Source organism: Opisthocomus hoazin, chromosome 1, assembly GCF_030867145.1.
Source record: "Opisthocomus hoazin isolate bOpiHoa1 chromosome 1, bOpiHoa1.hap1, whole genome shotgun sequence".
Taxonomy (NCBI): Eukaryota; Metazoa; Chordata; class Aves; order Opisthocomiformes; family Opisthocomidae; genus Opisthocomus; species Opisthocomus hoazin.
Genome location: NC_134414.1, coordinates 60365993 through 60386841, shown reverse-complemented (window position 1 = coordinate 60386841; position 20849 = coordinate 60365993). Strand labels below are relative to the sequence as shown.

The following is a 20849-nucleotide window of genomic DNA, read 5'->3' as shown; positions in this document are numbered from 1 at the left end:
GTGAGAAAATCTACTGGAGAGTGGAGACTGACAATAGACTACCGTGGCCTGAATGAAGTCACACCACCGCTGAGTGCTGCCGTGCCAGACATGCTAGAACTTCAATATCAGCTGGAGTCAAAGGCAGCCTAGTGGTATGCTACAATTGACATCGCTAATGCATTCTTCTCCATCCCTTTGGCAGCAGAGTGCAGGCCACAGTTTGCTTTCACCTGGAGGGGCATCCAGTACACCTGGAATCGACTGCCCCAGGGGTGGAAACACAGTCCCACCATTTGCCATGGACTAATCCAGACTGCACTGGAAAAGGGTGAAGCCCCAGAACATCTGCAGTACATCGATGACATCATTATATGGGGCGACACAGCGGAGGAAGTTTTTGAGAAAGGGGAGAAAATAGTTCAGATCCTTCTGAAAGCCGGTTTCGCCATTAAGCGAAGTAAAGTCAAGGGACCTGCTCAAGAGATCCAGTTTTTGGGAATAAAATGGCAGGATGGGCGCCGTCAAATCCCAATGGATGTCATCAACAAAATAGCAGCTATGTCTCCACCAACCAGCAAAAAGGAAGCACAGACCTTCCTGGGTGTTGTGGGTTTTTGGAGGATGCACATCCCAAATTACAGCCAAATTGTGAGTCCTCTGTACCACGTGACCCGGAAGAAGAATGATTTTGAATGGGGCCCTGAGCAACGACAGGCATTTGAACAGATTAAACGGGAGATAGTTCATGCCGTAGCCCTTGGTCCAGTCCGGTCAGGGCAAGATGTTAAAAACGTGCTCTACACCGCAGCCGGGGAGAATGGCCCAACCTGGAGTCTCTGGCAGAAAGCACCAGGGGAGACTCGAGGTCGACCCCTGGGGTTCTGGAGCCGGGGATACAAGGGATCCGAGGCCCGCTATACTCCCACTGAAAAAGAGATTCTGGCAGCATATGAAGGCGTTCGAGCTGCTTCAGAAGTGGTCGGCACTGAAGCACAGCTCCTCCTAGCACCACGATTGCCGGTCCTGGGCTGGATGTTCAAAGAGAGGGTCCCCTCTACGCATCATGCCACCAATGCTACGTGGAGTAAGTGGGTCGCTCTGATCACCCAGCGTGCCCGAATGGGAAACCCCAGTCGCCCAGGAATTCTGGAGGTAATCATGGACTGGCCAGAAGGCAAAGATTTTGGAGCATCGCCAGAGGAGGAGGTGACACGTGCTGAAGAGGCCCCACTGTATAACCAGCTGCCAGAAGATAAGAAACAGTATGCCCTGTTCACGGATGGGTCCTGTCGCATTGTGGGGAAGCAGCGGAGGTGGAAGGCTGCTGTATGGAGCCCTACACGACAAGTCGCGGAAACTGCCGAGGGAGAAGGTGAGTCGAGCCAGTTTGCAGAGGTGAAAGCCATCCAGCTGGCTTTAGACATTGCCAGTCGAGAGAAGTGGCCAGTGCTCTATCTTTACACCGACTCTTGGATGGTGGCCAATGCCTTGTGGGGATGGCTGCAGCAATGGAAGAAGAACAACTGGCAGCGCAGAGGCAAACCTATCTGGGCTGGCCCATTGTGGCAAGATATTGCTGCCCGGCTAGAGCAGTTGGCTGTAAAAGTCCGTCACGTGGACGCCCACGTCCCTAAGAGTCGGGCCACTGAAGAACATCAAAACAACCACCAGGTAGATCAGGCTGCTAAGATTGAAGTGGCTCAGGTGGATCTGGACTGGCAACATAAGGGTGAACTCTTTATAGCTCGGTGGGCCCATGACACCTCGGGCCACCAAGGAAGAGACGCGACATACAGATGGGCTCGTGACCGAGGGGTGGACTTGACCATGGACACTATTGCACAGGTTATCCATGAATGTGAGACATGCGCTGCAATCAAGCAAGCCAAGCGGGTAAAGCCTCAGTGGTATGGAGGACGATGGCTAAAATATAAATATGGGGAGGCTTGGCAGATTGACTACATCACACTGCCACAAACCCGCCAAGGCAAGCGCTATGTACTCACAATGGTGGAGGCCACCACCGGATGGCTGGAAACCTACCCTGTGCCCCATGCCACCGCCCGGAATACCATCCTGGGCCTGGAAAAACAAGTCCTGTGGCGACATGGCACCCCCGAAAGAATCGAGTCAGACAACGGGACTCACTTTCGCAACAGCCTCATAGACACCTGGGCCAAAGAACACGGTATTGAGTGGGTGTATCACATCCCCTACCATGCACCAGCCTCGGGAAAGATCGAACGTTACAATGGGCTGCTAAAAACCACTTTGAGGGCAATGGGGGGTGGGACTTTCAAAAATTGGGATACACATTTAGCAAAGGCCACCTGGTTGGTTAACACCAGAGGGTCCACCAACCGGGCTGGTCCTGCCCAGTCAAAACCTCAACGCCCAGTAGAAGGGGATAAAGTCCCTGTAGTGCACATGCGGAACATGTTAGGGAAGACGGTTTGGGTTAGTCCTGCCTCGGGCAAAGGCAAGCCCGTCCGCGGGATTGCCTTTGCTCAAGGACCTGGGTGTACCTGGTGGGTAATGCGGAAGGATGGAGAAGTCCGATGTGTACCTCATGGGGATTTAATTTTGGGCGAGAATAGTCCATAAATAAATTGTATAAAGTTAGTTGTTAAATAACCCTGTCACTGTCTGTTATCACTGTTATAATTGTTATATTTTGTACCAGTAGTAGCATAGTAAGAATTCTCCAGATTAAAGAAGGATGGACTTTTTCGATGAAAACCTAGCAGAGCACAGCAATGATGGAACTGGACCTGGTTTTCAACAACTGGCATCCAGCAACTTCATCAAGATCAACATCTCCTGCAGACTGTGGGCATGGGCTGCACCAGATACATCAGCCGTGAGCTCCGGATGCAGCAAGTGACCGCCCATCACCACACATCACCTCCCCTGCCACGGAAGACCGTAACGACAGATGGAGCCCGAAGTCATGGATTAAATGAACTCAACGGACACTTTAGAGTGATGATCCATAGACTAAGGGAATGATATCTGGAGACAGGAGAAGTGGTGGTGATCGACCGGACAATGGGGGACCTGGGCATGACGTAGATGGTATGGAATAAGGGGTGGATAGTGTCCTGGATTTGGCCAGAACAGGGTTAATTTTCACCGGAATCCAGGAAGGGGCACAGCCGGCGGGTGGGGGCTGACCCCACCTGGCCATACAGAGCCCGGTATTCCATGCCATGTGACGTCACGCTGGGTTCCGGGGGGGGGGGGGGCGGTGCGGCGGGAAGGCTCTCGCGGCTTGGGCGGGCGCAGCGCCGGTCCGGTTTCGGGAGAGCGGCTGTGTACGGTTCGTGGTTGTGTTTTCTCCTTATCTGTATCGTTGTTGTTCCTGTTTTCCCTCTGTTTACTGTTCTGTTAAACTGCCCTTATCCCGACCCACCAGTTTCTGCCTCTTTCTTTCCATTCTCCTCCGCACGCCGGCGGGGGGAGGGGCGGCCGCGTGGCGCTTTTGTTGCCGGCGGCAGCCGAAACCAAAACACAGGTATAGCAGTTAGTGACGTTTGCCCTCCTTGAATTAGAGAGGCTAAATGTAGTTTCACACATGTGCCAGCTTTAAGTAGCTTTGCTCACAAATGAAGCCATTAGAATCAGATTTGAAAAAAAGAAAAAAGCAACTATACTGAAGTGGGTGAAGAAGTAGAGAGAGGAGAAAGTATGTATGAGATTTGAGAACGTAGTATAACATCAGGTAAGAGACACAGATTGGTTTATTTAATCACAGTACTCTCTTTTTGTATGGAGATCATAGCATAAAGCCCTTTCAAAGTTATTTTCTCTGTGTCACATAATCTGTAGAAAAAAATAATCTACTGCTTAAGTAGTGCTACAAATACAACATTTTGGAGACTTTTTTTCCCTAAGACATCATGAGTATCAAGTGAGAGAGATAAAAATCAGAGAAGTGATAGACAACATTTGCCTGTGTATACCTTAAGCACAAAGACACCCTTGATATTTCTACATATATGAGCCCCAGACTAGAAGATCTCTGGCTATAGTAAAGAAACACCCATGTTGCATGTTAAAATGAGAGAAGAAAGACAAAGCAGTGGTATAGCACTTTTCAGAAAATTAGTGGTTGGGCTATAAGTCTTATGAGAATTTTCGTAGATGGTGTTGAGTACCTTAGAGGAGTGGTACCAGGATTAGTCCTTCCTCACAGAGCTATTTGAAAATAGATTAAAATCAATAGATAGGTGATAAGTATTTGTTGTTATTACCTCTTGCATTCTGCAGGGGGTTTTGAGGAGGTAATTCATTGTGACGCATGAAATAGTCCTGCGGGAGCTCCTGGGTTAGAGTAAAATAAAACTAGCAAATGAAGTGTCAAGACTTTATACTACTGTTTATTTTATAAATTTAAAGTGCACAATCCTTTCTAGTACCATTTCTTCAAACAACAGCACAAATTTACTGTATTTTAAAGGCACTTAGGAAGAGCGAAGCATTCAGATCAATTGTTGGGCTTTGAAATATTGACTGTAATGTAAGGATTGACTGCTTGGTATGAAAACCAGAATTTTTCAAAGTGCAACATATTTTAAGCACTAGTGTAATGCTAGGGCTATCACTTCTGAGTCATAAATACCAAATCTCTTCACTGGCCTTCCAAAGCCTAAAGGCTGTCACCACACATTTGTCAGTCTCCAACACTAAGTGAAAACAATTCTTACCACTGTAGCGCTGACTGTAGAAATAAGTCATCTTTGACTTCAGAGGCTATGTGTTCACATTAAATTGCTAGAGGTTTGTCTTGGCAGAAACATATCTCCTCCCTTTCCCTCTGTTCCTTTCAGGTCTGAGGATCATAGACATGTTCAGAAGGCAATGACATGGTGCCAAAAAAAAAGCAGATGTGTCTTTACGCTTTATTTTTATACAAAGCAAGGTACTTTAAGGGCTGCTTCTGTATCATATTTTATCAGCTTGTTGAAAATGTCTGGAACAGCTAACAAAAAGAAGCCTGGACTTTGGCTAGGACCTCCAGACTCCTTTATAGTACAAAATAGGTAGCATTCCCCCTTTCTTTCCTGGATGATGATGAGAGAATGCAAAGTTGCCCAGAAGAAGACTGTCAAGAGTTTCTTTGGTCAGGAAAAATAATACTATCTGTATGTCTCCCTGTATCAAAAGAGTACAAGGTAAAGTGAATTAATCGTGGGCAAAATGGATAGTTAAAATGTGTATGTTACTAAACCCCATAAATAATCATTTTTTCATCCTTTTTAATGTGACACATTAAAAGGAAATAGATATGAAATAACTTATCTTTTGTATAAGTTGCAATTCTTTTTTGAGCTTCAAAAAACATAAATGCATTATAAAGTCTTTTCAAACTATTTGGTGTTTCAGTTCAGTCTTGGTGTCATTTTGTGTCTTTTACAAATTTACTGTCACCCATCTAGCAATACAGATAGAAGACTACATCATGGTACTATAGAGAAAAAGGAGTACGACCCACATTTATGTTTTCCTCGCCCCACCTTATTTCTGCCCTCTGTCTCTATGATTTTCTTACTGTTTTTCACAAATTGATTATTACCAGCAATGAAATACTAGGCCTCTGATATTTGTAATGTGTGTCATTTTGGTTCTGCCATGATTCCTAAGTAGTTATGTGGACATTGGCCAACTCAGTCCATTGTGCCTCTACCTGTCCAGTTCTACTGCGAGATCTGTTTTTCAGTTTTAAAATGTGGTCATGTTACGCTGATGAGCTAGCGTTTTATAATGGATAGAAGCAGCATGTAACAGTGGAAAACCTGAATAATGATCTGTTACATATCAGAAGAAACAAAATAATATTGTACAGATGTACAACAATTCTTGAGCTTGACTTCTGAGTAAGATTACAAGCATTTGCAGATCACAAGCTTATGAAGGGTTGGATTTGAACAAATCTAACTTTTCCATCTTGTTCACACTGCAAGTGTGGCTTTTTTTTTTTAATATCAGTTTATTGAGGACTACAACTTAAAGTTTCTATACCGCAAATGAAGTTTGGTTGGTCTTCCATCACACATATGATAAAATACAAACCATATATATGTACAGGAGAGTACTCAGACATGTCTGGCTATTTGGATGCAAATAAAAAAAACTGGGATGTACAAAAAAGGACTAGAACTAACAAACCAATATTGAGGATCAAGCTCATTGTGATCACCCTCCAGGTTCAGCTGAAGTTCAGTCGTGCTTTTCAAAGACCAGTAAGCAATATCAGCAATATCACCAGAGTACATCTAGCTTTTCAGTTTGAAAACAAGGAGTTCAGGATCTGATTTAGCTTGAAACTGATACCAGTCACCTGAAGCTATGAAAATTTCACCAGCTAAAGTCAAGATGATGTTTACCTTTTAATTTTTTAATTCTAGTTCCTCATGTGAAATCATAAATCCTGAGAAGAAAATTTTGTTTGCTTACTAAAACTTTTTTCACTTTCAGTTTCACTTTTAATTCCCAAAGTCCTACTCATATATCACAATGATGCAAAAGAAGAATTTTTCAAGCTCCTGTTTCACTTATCTCAAATATACACTGCAGCAATTTCTGCAGAAAAAGATCTTCCTGACTCATATTGTAACAAAATTCTTCCTAATTGCAATATTTTAACAGTTTTATTGGACAAAAAGTCCACATCATTAAGCATGTGTGATACCTCAGAACAAAGTAACATTGTCTAGGACTCTTTCTGGTATGCATTCAAGACACCTTTTAAGGTGCATTCCAGACATTAAATGCACGCCAGCTTAAATCTGTAAAATCACAATAGCTCATCGAAGGTGCTAGTAACAACAAATATACGAACAAGTCATAATATTAAACAGTATGGACTCATATTTTTGCTAAGTAATAGCTTAGAAAAGGTTCAAATGAAGCAGCATTAAGTGTAAAATTCAGTAAGCCTGATAGGTAGTTTGCAATTCTAGAGATTTATAATACATGTAGCATAAAGAGAATATGAAGGCTAATTATATTTTGACATTTTGAAAAGATTACACTAAATATGTCAATATGAAGAAAATTCTAATGCAGTAGAAGCAGGTGAAAGAAAATGTACTATTCTCACCATTTTTTTTGTCATTTAATACTTGCTTAATAGCCCTAGTCATATTCTAAGACTATTTTACAGTCTTTCCATAAAATAGAGTGTCATTATCAGATTGATGCAATACACTCAGTATTCCAAAGTACATCTGTTCTTAAATATTTGATTTCTAACTTCTTTTTTCAAAGTTAAATCTTCAAAGGCACTCTCATGAAGTAAGAGTCCAAACCTTTTTGCAGATCTCTTAAAATCCCACCTAGAGAAGTACAGCAGGACTTGAAAATGTGTAGACTATGTATCAGTGCAACACCATTTAAGGCTGAATCCAAACTGACCTAATAAGGTGTGCCCCAGGATGCTCAGAGTCTCATTTCTACAGTAATTCAAACCAGAACTGGGCACGCATACATTGCAGCTTCTCTATAGCTTCATTTCCAAACTGTCTTTTCACCGTCAGGTCAAGAAGGACCTGGGGTTCTCACCTAAGCTTGGAAACTTGGAGTATATTCAAATCTAGTAAATATAGGTAAATTCAGGGATTGACACCAATCTTAACTTCTTATCTATTAGTAAGGTATTTTGCAATGCAAAATGCAGAAAAACACACAAAAAAAATTCAATATGCAGAAAACAAAACATAAAAAAGCAAAACAAAGAAATGCAGTTTTGTTGATACCAGACATCCATTCCCATCATCTCTGCTTGCATTTCTACACAGGCAAGAAAAGTAAGAGATGCAGAATAATGTCCTGATGCAGACAAATATCAAACTTACTTGTGCTTCATTCCAGTTGCTCATGCTCACAGTTCCATGCCACTGACATGCACAAATAAATGATTTTTTGAAGTAAATTGTTACAAATGTGGTTCGGGAGAAAAAAAAAGATAACAAGCAAATAAAAAATACCCCACAAAAAGTGAAACAGCAAGAAAAGCAGAAAGAAGTGTAAGAAGTAGCAATGACGTTGATGCTGAGTGGACTACAGTACATTGGTTCCAGTACTGCTCTATGAAATTCAGCTACCACAACTAAATCTTATATTTTCACATTATTCCATGAAAAATTAGAAGAATTTCTCTGCTTAACTGCCAAATTTTTTATGTTTTAGTGGTAACTCACAGGAACATGTCATTGTAACACCTTTTATTTGAATATAATACTGTGTTGAAGTCAGTTTACATTATGCCAAATATGTGTTAATATGTTTTATGGTGTAACTGTTACCCATATTCATACCATGCTCATAGAAAACCTATAATTGTAGTCCCATTTCTGTAAATCTTGGAAACATTATGCAGACAACTTTTCCATACCTTTTCCAAGATAACTCAGTGGTATTTCTTAGTGGAAAATATGCCAATTCACTGTTTAAATGCACAAAGGAAACAGAATCATGGACTTACAGTCTGTAATTTTCAGGACTCTTTTAACTTCTCCACTTCCTGAGCCTCCACAACCATCTTCATCATCACAGTCTCCACTGATTTGTTCATCCATGCCTCCACCACTGCCTGTCTGTTGGAGATTCCATTTATAATATTTAGGAAATGATTTGCCCTGTAACAGCTGAAGACAAGATACAGTATACAAGTTAGCAGTACAGATGCAGAACTTCAGTTAGTGCCCAAAATTGCATATATCTCTCTCTAGTAATTATCTGATTTAAAAAGAAAACTCCAAGATCCACAGAATGAGAATTATCTTTTTTTTTTTCCTGCTTATAAACAGATTTAAGAGAGTGGTATCTGGAGATGTATACTTCCTTTTTAATTAAAAAAAAAAAAAGTCTGTGTCTTCATTGCTAGATAGAAGAAGATCAGGCTCTAATTGCTGGCCCAGAGGCCAAGTGGAATGGACAGGGACATGTCCTCAGTCTTTCAGGTTAATCCCATTTAGAGCAGACAGACAGCAATAGCAACTGGCCCTGAATCTTTTCAAGACCCATGCAGTGTACACATAGCCTTCATATACAGTTATTAATTTGCATGTATTTTTCAGTCTGCAATATCTGGAATAGTATGAGACCTGTGCTGCAGCTCTATATTGGTGAATTCAAAACATACATGTTGTGTGCGCTGGGTGTGTCACACAGGCATCTGGTAGAACCTGAAGGAAAAAAATGTGTTGGGACAATATAAAATGCCTAATCAGGAGCAACAGACCAAACTAGTACAGCTGGAGCCAGTACTAGCCTGGAGAGAACGATTTCCCAAAACACATCCAGGCTTTGTTTAGGGGGAACTAAGAAGGGTGACCAAAAACAAAGCTAAGGGATAGCTGATCCTGGTCTAAGAGGTGTGGGTGATTTGGGTCCAGTACACAACCTTGTTCTCCAGCTCCTTTTTATTTATCACTATAGACATGGCCAATGATGCCAGCATGATCTACAAGGCAGCAGGTAGAGAGTTCAAGATTTGACTCATTTCTCCGTTCTGCTGAGCAGAGCTGAGCAATCACCTGAATAATGTTCATCTCTCTTCTATCAAATGTACAAATGCTGTCATCCCACTTTTTAAGTACTAAGTGGTAGGACAGGTAGGTGTTTGAGTCCCCATCCCTGGAGGTGTTTAAAAAACGTGTAGATGTGGCACTGCAGGATATGGTTTAGTAAGGATGGTGGTGTTGGTTGGATGGTTGGACTCAATGATCTTAGAGGTCTTTTCCAACCTATGATTTTACGATTGTATGTTTCTATGACTGTCATTCATACATACACAATGTGCCCTCTGCCACATCCAGATTCAGTTCAGTTTATATGTCAGGTTAGTATAAACTTCATAATCTCAAAAGGAACAGGTTCTTACAAATGTTAAGAATTCTTACAATTTTATCTGGTCCCAAATATCAACTTGTGCAGGCTCGTGCATTGTACTTGCTTCAGTCTAGCAGGATTTCTTTAAACTGGCCAAAATTTCAGTGGCTCAGATTCTTTAATTCAATAATCAGGTATTTTTTTCTCCTAAAAGGAGCTACTAATTTCTGAAACAGACTTAATTGTTTTATACGTTCAAAAATTTTGTTGCTTTCTTGTTTAAGCAAGATGCTGGGCTTATGTTTTTAGATAATACATTCAGTTTATTTATGGAGTATGGAGTCACTTACCAGACTACTCGATCTGTTAAGTGCTGTACAGCGTGCAGCAAAAATATTTTAATCACTACTACAAAGACATCACTCAGATAAATCTCAGTAGCTTAATAAAAGCCACTTGCAACAAACACTGTGTAACAGGAGAATGCCATTCACCACTGAATCAGCAGAACCAAATTATGCAACACTTTTGAATCAAAATTCTTATTAGACCGTAATAAGCTACCTGAAAGACAAACTACCTAGCTAAGAGAAAAAAAGTTTCTTTGTACAGTTTGCCCTCCTCCTTGCTCATTGTGTAATCCATGCCATACGTTTTCCAGCTTAGTATTTATGGAAAAAAAAACACAGCCAGTTTAATGAACTACACCCAGTTAAACAGGACATTTTTCTTATTATTTTGGCCCAGTTCAAGTCATGACACAGTTCCAAACTCAGCTCTATGACAGGGTACTCTTTATCTCTGAGCTCTGTGGCATTAATTTGGGAATGAACCTCCAACAAGACAGTTTTTCATACAAGAATTGCTGCCAACATTTCCACAGTATAGTATATGCATATATAAATACACACACACACACATATTTTCAGCCTGAAAACGTGCATCCCCCTCTACATTCTTTATCTCCTTCTCAGCCTTTAAATTGTATTGGCTTTATATTTTGTCACTTCTCTAAATTTAAGCCCAAAGTAATTATGTTCTCTTTCTTTTTTATCCCTTTCTACTTATTGTACATTATTGACGTATGACTAGAGATCTGAAACCCCAGATGAACCCACTAAATTGCTTTAAAAGTAGGTTCAACGTAGAAAAAGTATTCTATTTTTTCCAAACTTTTCACTGTACTTGAAAGAGTAGAGATTAAGGAATGAACAAGCTCATTTGTAATTTGGGTTTTGTTGTTCTCTTCAGTCTCCTTAACTGTACAAGAAGAAATATTGTATCCATATAAGTTCACAAATATCAGTGCTGGTTCTCTACTAAGCATGGCTTAGATCTAATATAAAATCTTTATTAAATTTATACAATCCACGTACTTCTTCAAAGCTAGCTTGATTCACACTAGAAATAAAGATAAAATGAATTTAAAATTGTTATTCTGTTGTACTGTGATTTTTATAGATCTATTATTTAAGAGGAAAAGAAGCACAGGTTATAACTGCAGGATTTGGTTGTAGACACTTACCTAGTCTTCCAGCTAAATAAGGAATATTACTAGCTGTATACTGTATGCCTAAAAAAAATAGTTCAATGAATGTTCTTCCCTTCGTATTGCAGGCTAAAATAACCTCTTTTTCTTTTAGGTGCCCAGAAAGGATTTCCATTCTATCAAATTAGTGTCTTAAAAAAAAAATACTGTGAGTTTAAACATGCATCATTGTCTTTCAATTTCAATCAAAATAGCAGCAAATATTATTGCCAACCATGTTAGTTAGACTGAGTTATGGCAAGGGTGAAGTCACACATGCTGTGAGATTGCAGTAGGCACTCCTATGCTCCAGGCCAGATTTGCTGGATATTTCCCCTGATTTTGGTGAAAGTCTGTTAAACTAAGATTTTTGTATTATAAACATGTCATCTGCTGATGTCATTTTATTTTCACAGAAAATATGTGTTTTCTTGCCACTGCTGTAGTACATATGCACACATGCACAGGTAAACGATTCAGGTGTAAGTCGGCTGAAAGGTCTTTGGGAATCTCCAACTTCACACCTTGCCTATGTAACTTTGGGACACTGGGCCTCCAGCTTAGATCTTTCACTGCCAAATCACCTAAAAGCCCCTTGGAATTTTCACTGATGCGTTAGTGGAAAGCTTTCTTTAACACAAACAGCATTTCTGAAAAAGGTTATAATACCAAAAAGAATAATTAATGATTGCTGTGATATTTCATCTTTTAGGACGAAAATACAGGTTTGTGTGGCAGCAATTACACTGTTGTAATGAAGTAGTTAAAGGGTTCTGTAAATATATGACTCAGTATTATATAACATATCAGTACAAAAAAGAACTGCTTACAGCAACCACAAAGGTATCTATAAGGGTATTTGAAGCTTCCTGACAAATCTTGGAGCATGTAAAGCATATTCAGGAAAGTTATCACTAAGAACATATGTTTCTTGTACAGTCACAGAATCACAGAATCACAGAATAGTAGGGGTTGGAAGGGACCTCTGTGGGTCATCTAGTCCAACCCTCCTGCCGAAGCAGGGTCACCTACAGCAGGCTGCACAGGACCTTGTCCAGGTGGGTCTTGGATATCTCCAGAGAAGGAGACTCCACCACCTCCCTGGGCAGCCTGTTCCACTGCTCCGTCACCCTCAGAGGGAAGAAGTTCCTCCTCATGTTCAGATGGAACTTCCTGTGCTTCAGTTTGTGCCCATTGCCCCTTGTCCTGTCCCTGGGCACCACTGAAAAGAGCTTGGCCCCATCCTCCTGACACCCACCCTTCAGATATTTCTAAGCCTTTATAAGGTCCCCTCGCAGCCTTCTCTTCTTCAGGCTGAACAAGCCCAGCTCCCTCAGCCTCTCCTCGTAGGGGAGAGGTTCCAGTCCCCTCACCATCCTCGTAGCCCTCCGCTGGACTCTCTCCTGTAGCTCTTCATCTTTCTTGAATTGGGGAGCCCAGAACTGGACACAGTGCTCCAGATGAGGCCTCACCAGGGCAGTGTAGAGGGGAAGGAGAACCTCCCTCGTCCTGCTGGCCACACTCTTCTTGATGCAACCCAGGATCCCATTGGCTTTCTTGGCAGCCAGGGCACACTGCTGGCTCATGGTTAACCTGTCGTCCACCAGGACACCCAGGTCCCTCTCCGCACAGCTGCACTCCAGCAGGTCCACCCCAAGCCTGTACTGGTGCATGAGGTTGTTCCTCCCCAGGTGCAGGACCCTGCATTTGCCTTTGTTGAACCTCATCATGTTCCTCTCTGCCCAACTCTCCAGCCTATCCAGGTCACGCTCAATGGCAGCACAGACTTCCGGAGTGTCTACCACACCTCCCAGTTTGGTGTCGTCAGCAAACTTGCTGAGGGTACATTCTAACTCTTCATCCAGGTCGTTGATGAAGAAGTTAAACAAGACTGGGCCCAGTACTGACCCCTGGGGGACATCACTAGTTACCAGCCTCCAACTAGACTCAGCGCCGCTGATGACAACACTCTGAGTTCTGCCATTCAGCCAGTTCTCTATCCACTTCACCGACCACTCATCCAGCCCACACTTCCTCAGCTTCCCTAGGAGGATATCATGGGAGACTGTGTCGAAAGCCTTGCTGAAGTCCAGGTAGACAACATCCACGGCTCTCCCTTCGTCTACCCAGCCAGTCATGTCATTGTAGAAAGCTATTAAATTGGTCAGGCATGATTTCATCTTGGTGAATCCATGCTGACTACTCCTGATAACCTTCTATTCCTCCACTTGCTTGATGATGGCCTCCAGGATAATCTGCTCCATCACCTTTCCCGGGATGGAGGTGAGGCTGACCAGCCTGCAGTTCCCTGGGTCCTCCTTCTTGTCCTTTTTGAAGATTGGAGTGACATTGGCCTTTCTCCACTCTTCGGGCACCTCTCCTGTCCTCCAGGACCTCTCAAAGATGATGGAGAGTGGCTCAGCAATGACATCCGCCAGCTCTCTCAGCACTCGTGGGTGCATTCCATCAGGGCCCATGGATTTGTGGACGTCCAGATCGCTTAAGCAATCCCTCATACAGTCCTCCTCGACCAAGGGAAAGTCATCCTCTTTGTAGGCTTCTTCTCTTACCTCTGGGGCCTGGGATTCCTGAAGCCCAGTCTTAGCACTGAAGACTGAAGCAAAGAAGGCATTCAGTAGCTCTGCCTTCTCTGCATCCTCCGTCACCAGGACACCCGCCTCATTCAGCAGCGGCCCCACATTGTCCCTAGCCTTTCTTTTGCTGCTGATGTAGTTGAAGAAGCCTTTCTTGTCGTTTTTGACATCCCTTGCCAGCTTCAATTCCAGGTGGGCCTTGGCCTTCCTCGTCGCATCCCTGCACGCTCTGACCACATTCCTGTACTCTTCCCAAGTGGCCTGCCCCTCTTTCCACATTCCATGGACCTTTCTCTTCTGCCTGATCTCCGCTAGAAGCTCCTTGTTTAACCATGCAGGTCTCCTGCCTCCTTTGCTAGATTTCTTTCTCAGGGGGATGCATTGCTCCTGTGCATGGAAGAAGTGTTGTTTAAAGAGCGACCAGCACTCATGGACCCCCCTGCAATCGAGAGCCCTGGCCCAAGGGATTCCTCCCAGTAGCTCCTTGAAGAGGGCAAAGTCAGCCCTCCTGAGGTCCAGGGTTTTCATCCTGCTTATCGCCCTGCTTCCTCCACGCAGGATCCTGAACTGCACCATTTCATGGTCACAGAATCACAGAATCACAGAATCACAGAATCACAGAATAGTAGGGGTTGGAAGGGACCTCTGTGGGTCATCTAGTCCAAACCCCTGCCGAAGCAGGGTCACCTACAGTAGGCTGCACAGAACCTTGTCCAGGCGGGTTTTGAATATCTCCAGAGAAGGAGACTCCACAACCTCCCTGGGCAGCCTGTTCCACTGCTCCGTCACCCTCAGAGGGAAGAAGTTCCTCCTCATGTTCAGACGGAACTTCCTGTGCCTCAGTTTGTGCCCATTGCCCCTTGTCCTGTCCCTGGGCACCACTGAAAAGAGCTTGGCCCCATCCTCCTGACACCCACCCTTCAGATATTTGTAGGCATTTATAAGGTCCCCTCGCAGCCTTCTCTTCTTCAGGCTGAACAAGCCCAGTTCCCTCAACCTCTCCTCGTAGTGGAGATGCTCCAGTCCCCTCACCATCCTTGTAGCCCTCCGCTGGACTCTCTCCTGTAGCTCTTCATCTTTCTTGAAGTGGGGAGCCCAGAACTGGACACAGTGCTCCAGATGAGGCCTCACCAGGGCAGTGTAGAGGGGAAGGAGAACCTCCCTCGTCCTGCTGGCCACACTCTTCTTGATGCACCCCAGGATCCCATTGGCTTTCTTGGCAGCCAGGGCACACTGCTGGCTCATGGTTAACCTGTCGTCCACCAGGACACCCAGGTCCCTCTCCGCAGAGCTGCTCTCCAGCAGGTCCACCCCAAGCCTGTACTGGTGCATGAGGTTGTTCCTCCCCAGGTGCAGGACCCTGCACTTGCCCTTGTTGAACCTCATCAGGTTCCTTTCTGCCCAACTTTCCAGCCTATCCAGGTCACGCTGAATGGCAGCACAGCCTTCTGGTGTATCTACCACACCTCCCAGTTTGGTGTCATCAGCAAACTTGCTGAGGGTACATTCTAACTCTTCATCCAGGTCGTTGATGAAGAAGTTAAACAAGACTGGGCCCAGTACTGACCCCTGAGGGACACCACTTGTCACCAGCCTCCAACTAGACTCAGAGCCGCTGATGACAACACTCTGAGTTCTGCCATTCAGCCAGTTCTCTATCCACTTCACCGACCACTCATCCAGCCCACAGTTCCTCAGCTTCCCTAGGAGGATATCATGGGAGACTGTGTCGAAAGCCTTGCTGAAGTCAAGGTAGATAACATCCACGGCTGTCCCTTCGTCTACCCAGCCAGTCATGTCATCGTAGAAAGCTATCAGATTGGTCAGGCATGATTTCCCCTTGGTGAATCCATGCTGACTACTCCTGATAACCTTCTTTTCTTCCACTTGCTTGATGATGGCCTCCAGGATAAGCTGCTCCATCACCTTTCCCGGGATGGAGGTGAGGCTGACCGGCCTGCAGTTCCCTGGGTCCTCCTTCTTGCCCTTTTTGAAGATTGGAGTGACATTGGCCTTTCTCCAGTCCTCGGGCACCTCTCCTGTCCTCCAGGACCTCTCAAAGATGATGGAGAGTGGCTCAGCAATGACATCCGCCAGCTCTCTCAGCACTCGTGGGTGCATTCCATCGGGGCCCATGGATTTGTGGACATCCAGATCGCTTAAGCGATCCCTCACACAGTCGTCCTCGACCAAGGGAAAGTCGTTCTCTTTGTAGGCTTCATCTCTTACCTCCGGGGCCTGGGATTCCTGAGGGCCAGTCTTAGCACTGAAGACTGAAGCAAAGAAGGCATTCAGTAGCTCTGCCTTCTCCGCATCCTCCGTCACCAGGACACCCTCCTCATTCAGCAGCGGCCCCACGTTGTCCCTAGCCTTCCTTTTGCTGCTGATGTAGTTGAAGAAGCCCGTCTTTTTGTTTTTGACATCCCTTGCCAGCTTCAATTCCAGGTGAGCCTTGGCCTTCCTCGTCGCATCCCTGCATGCTCTCACTACGTTTCTGTACTCTTCCCAAGTGGCCTGTCCCTCTTTCCACATTCTATGCACCTTTCTCTTCTGCCTGATCTCCGCTAGAAGCTCCTTGTTTAACCATGCAGGTCTCCTGCCTCCTTTGCTAAATTTCTTTCTCAGGGGGATGCATTGCTCCTGTGCATGGAAGAAGTGTTGTTTAAAGAGCGACCAGCACTCATGGACCCCCCTGCCTTCGAGAGCCCTGGCCCAAGGGATTCCTCCCAGTAGCTCCTTGAAGAGGGCAAAGTCAGCCCTCCTGAGGTCCAGGGTTTTGATCCTGCTTATCGCCCTGCTTCCTCCACGCAGGATCCTGAACTCGACCATTTCATGGTCACTGCAGCCGAGTCTACCTCCAACCTTCACGTCCTCCACCAGTCCCTCCTTGTTTGTTAACACGAGGTCCAGCAGCGCGCCTTTCCTTGTTGGTTCCTCCACCACTTGCATCAGAAAGTTATCATCGATGCTCTGTAGGAACCTCCTGGATTGCGCCTGCCTAGCTGTATGGTCTTCCCAGCTGATGTCAGGGTGGTTGAAGTCCCCCATGAGAACCAGGGCCTGTGACTGTGAGGCTGCTTGCAGCTGCCTGTAGAAGGCCTCATCAACCTCCTCCTCCTCCTGGTCAGGTGGCCTATAGTATACACCCACCATAATGTCACCCGTGTGAGCCTGTCCCTTAATTCTAACCCACAAGCTTTCAACTCGTTCCTCATTTGCCCCCGGGCCAAGTTCAATGCATTCCAGTTGCTCCCTCACATATAGAGCAACTCCCCCACCTCTCCTTGTTGGTCTGTCTTTCCTAAAGAGTCTGTAGCCATCTATGACAGCATGCCAGTCATGCGAGTTGTCCCACCACGTTTCTGTGATGGCGACCAAGTCGTAGCCGTCCTGCTGTATAATGGCTTCCAGCTCCTCTTGTTTATTGCCCATACTACGTGCATTGGTGTAAACACACTTGAGCTGGGCTGTCAATCTCACCCCTGGCCTTGGCACTCCAAGCCTAGGCTCATCCCTAGTGAGCTGGGCAATATCCCCTTCCCCCTTCGAAGCTAGTTTAAAGCCCTCTCAATGAGCCCCGCCAGCTCGTGGCCAAGAATTCTTTTCCCCCTTTGTGATAGCTGAGCTCCACTTGTTGCCAGCAGGCCCGGTGCTGTGTATACCTCCCCATGATCAAAAAAGCCAAAATTTGACCGATGGCACCAGTCCCTGAGCCACCTGTTAACCAGGTGAGTTTTCCTGCCCCTTTCAGTGCTGTCCCCTGCCACTGATGGGATGGAGGAAAACACCACCTGCGCCCCTGATCCCTCAACCAGTCGCCCCAGTGCCCTGAAGTCCCTTTTGATGGCCTTGGGACTTCTTTCTGCTACCTCATCCCCGCCAACCTGCATTACCAAGAGGGGGTAGTAATCAGAAGGCCGCACCAGACCAGGGAGTTTCTTCGCAACATCCCTAACCCGGGCCCCAGGGAGGCAGCAGACTTCCCTGTGGGATGGGTCCGGTCGGCAGATCGGGCCCTCTGTTCCCCTCAGAAGGGAATCACCTATGACAATGACCCTCCTTTTTTTCTTAGTTGAGGCAGTTGTAATACGTGGGGCTGTCTGACTCGTTCTAGGCAACCCCCTGGATGGAGCCTCACCTTCACCCACATCCTCTGTGGCCAGTCCCTCACATTCCAGAGCCCCATACCTGTTGCTTAAGGGCAACTGGGCAGGTGAGGGAGGCCGGGGGGAAATTCGCTTGCCCCCCCGAGATGGTCACTGCAGCCGAGTCTACCTCCGACCTTCACATCCTCCACCAGTCCCTCCTTGTTTGTTAATGCAAGGTCCAGCAGCGCGCCTTTCCTTGTTGGTTCCTTCACCACTTGCATCAGAAAGTTATCATCGATGCTCTGTAGGAACCTCCTGGATTGCGCCTGCCTAGCTGTATGGTCTTCCCAGCTGATGTCAGGGTGGTTGAAGTCCCCCATGAGAACCAGGGCCTGTGACTGTGAGGCTGCTTGCAGCTGCCTGTAGAAGGCCTCATCAACCTCCTCCTCCTGGTCAGGTGGCCTGTAGTACACACCCACCGTAATGTCCTATAGGGTCTGGTAATTTTTCAAGATTATTTAAGACTTTTATCAATGACCTGGAGAGCAGTATAAAACACAAAATGGTAATGATAAATCTTTCACAGCTATGAGAACTGGAGAACTACTAAATAACAAAGAGAAATTACAGAGTACCTAAGAAAATACCTCATCTTGTAAGCCAGGCAATCGAATGAATTTTAAAATGCATACTATAATAAAATAAAGACTAATGTAAATTTGCAAGTCTAAACATTGTATTACATGCATATTAGAAGACAAAATATTCTGTACTGTAAAATAATTGTGAGTGTCCTAGATAGCCGGAAGACTATGAATTATCAAGAGTAGTGCTCTAGTCAAAGATTGTAATGGAATATCTTTGGGGACAGAAATAGAAATACTAAGTCAGATTAGGGCTGTTCTATTACTCCCAGAACCAGTTCCTGTTTCCTCTGTTCAGAAAGGATGGCAAAGAAGTGAGCTCTATTTATAGTGGTTAAAAAGGAAGAAAAATTTTTTGTTTTTAACCAAGGAGCTCATCCTTCTGTGCACCAAAATAAACCCCACCTCAACAATTTATTTAACCAGCCTTGCAAGCACATACATGGCAAACACATATTTGACAGGTTTGTGTAGCAGGCCAAAGCATGTGAAAATAACAAACAAATCAAGCCCTTTTATTTACACATTCAAAGTGAATCAAACAAATCTATATTATCAAAAATGTACATTTGAAAAAAAAAGAGAGTTGTTTTATATCAAAATAATTTATTAACTGTTCTGGTCAGGTTTGTGAAAAAAAAAATACATATATATGTGCTGGATCAAGCAGTTTTTGGTCTTAAAGCATGAATTAATTCAGGGGTTCAAGGAACGCATATGCAGGAGGTTAGACTAAATAACCAAAAAGGTCCCTTCTGACTCTCAAGAATCTATGAATTCACGTAAGTAATCTGGTTTAAATAAGAAGATCTTTTTACTTTCTTGTGCTTGCATAAAGTTACAAGTGATTTCATCTCTCATGAGTGATAAACACTGAAAGGCAAGGGAACTTTTGCTTACACTACTGAAACTGATATGATATTGGTTCTCTTTGAACAAAAATCTAGTGTCCTATTTACTTATCTTACACATCAAATACCTTCAGGGCAAACATTGATTTTCTATGAATTTTATTTTATTCTTTTTCAAAAAAAATATCTTGATGATACTCCGTTGCAGTCAATGTGAACTAAGCTCAGTCACAATGTTTCCTCTCTTTCATTTATGTGTGTATCATAAGTACTTCTGGAGTGAATCCCAAAGGAGCCCAGCAGTGAATTCAATTTACCTAATCAAATCAAACCTAGAAGAATTTTTTCTAGAAGTATGACTATTATGAACTCTTTCAAATGAAAGGAATAAACTATGCTAAAGTTTATTCCTCTGCTTAACGTTACATATCTGAATACTTAAAAATACAGCATTTCTCTTTAGTGATCTCATTTAAAAACTACTCATGCCTCTGCAGGCCATGATCTCCTGCAGCGTTTCATTTCCAATAACGCGAAAGATCCTTAACATAAATCTGTATTCAAATTTAGCAGTCCTGCTTATACTGGAGACTGGTATTTAGATAACTAGTATTACAGCACTTTCATGATAATGTCCTGTGGCTTTTTCTGATAAAAAGCTGTAGTTCTGCGTGAAGTATGTCAGCCTCTTTTTATTTTTTTTCTTTTTCAGTGTAATTTTCAAAGACAGAATGAGATTTCTAATCAGCTATAGCCTTTACGTCCCTGAGATGATGCAGAAAGTGCAAGCAATGCACACACTGCTATGTCAAACCCACTGCTTTCTGCCCAAGATCCAGGGCTAAAACTCTACATTTCAAGCCTGCAGACTCATTCCACTCCATAAAATCACCAGCCAAACAGCACCCTGAAACTCTGATGGAAGTAACACATCTCTCTACTCTAAGCCAACTCATCTGAACACAGAAAGAAATAGAGATTCGTTCTGCCCACTGAACACGAGCAAGAACCAGTACGTTGGCTGTGAACCAGCACTGCACCACACAACCTTTGTGCTTTTGTGATATACCTTTACTACCTCAGGATCAAAACAGTTGCTACTTGAATAGTAGAAACAAGAATTACTCCAGTTTTTTATTGTAATACTACTTCAAAATCCAGGCATTTCTTCTCAGTAGTTATTCAGGTAGGATTCAAAACCACTTAGTAAGCAAACAAAATTTTCACAGGCTGCTCCAGTGCGAGTCCCCCATGGGGTCACAAGCCCTGCCAGCAAATCTGCTCCAGCGTGGGCTCCTCTCTCCATGGGTCCACAGGTCCGGGCAGAA

At 44.2% G+C, this 20849-nt stretch overlaps 1 protein-coding gene across 10 annotated transcripts in view; it reads right to left on the bottom strand.

The window, feature by feature from the left end:
• The window catches only part of GPC5 (glypican 5), an 846827-nt gene that overhangs the window by 409377 nt on the left and 416601 nt on the right, over positions 1-20849 (bottom strand). For 8 of the 10 annotated variants that reach the window (XM_075423644.1, XM_075423689.1, XM_075423620.1 and 5 more), the window contains one exon: positions 8468-8630. In XM_075423644.1, coding sequence (XP_075279759.1) covers positions 8468-8630 — 163 coding nt within the window. The remainder of the gene's footprint in view (positions 1-8467; positions 8631-20849) is intronic. The other 2 variants (XM_075423635.1, XM_075423714.1) reach the window with 1 other exon arrangement.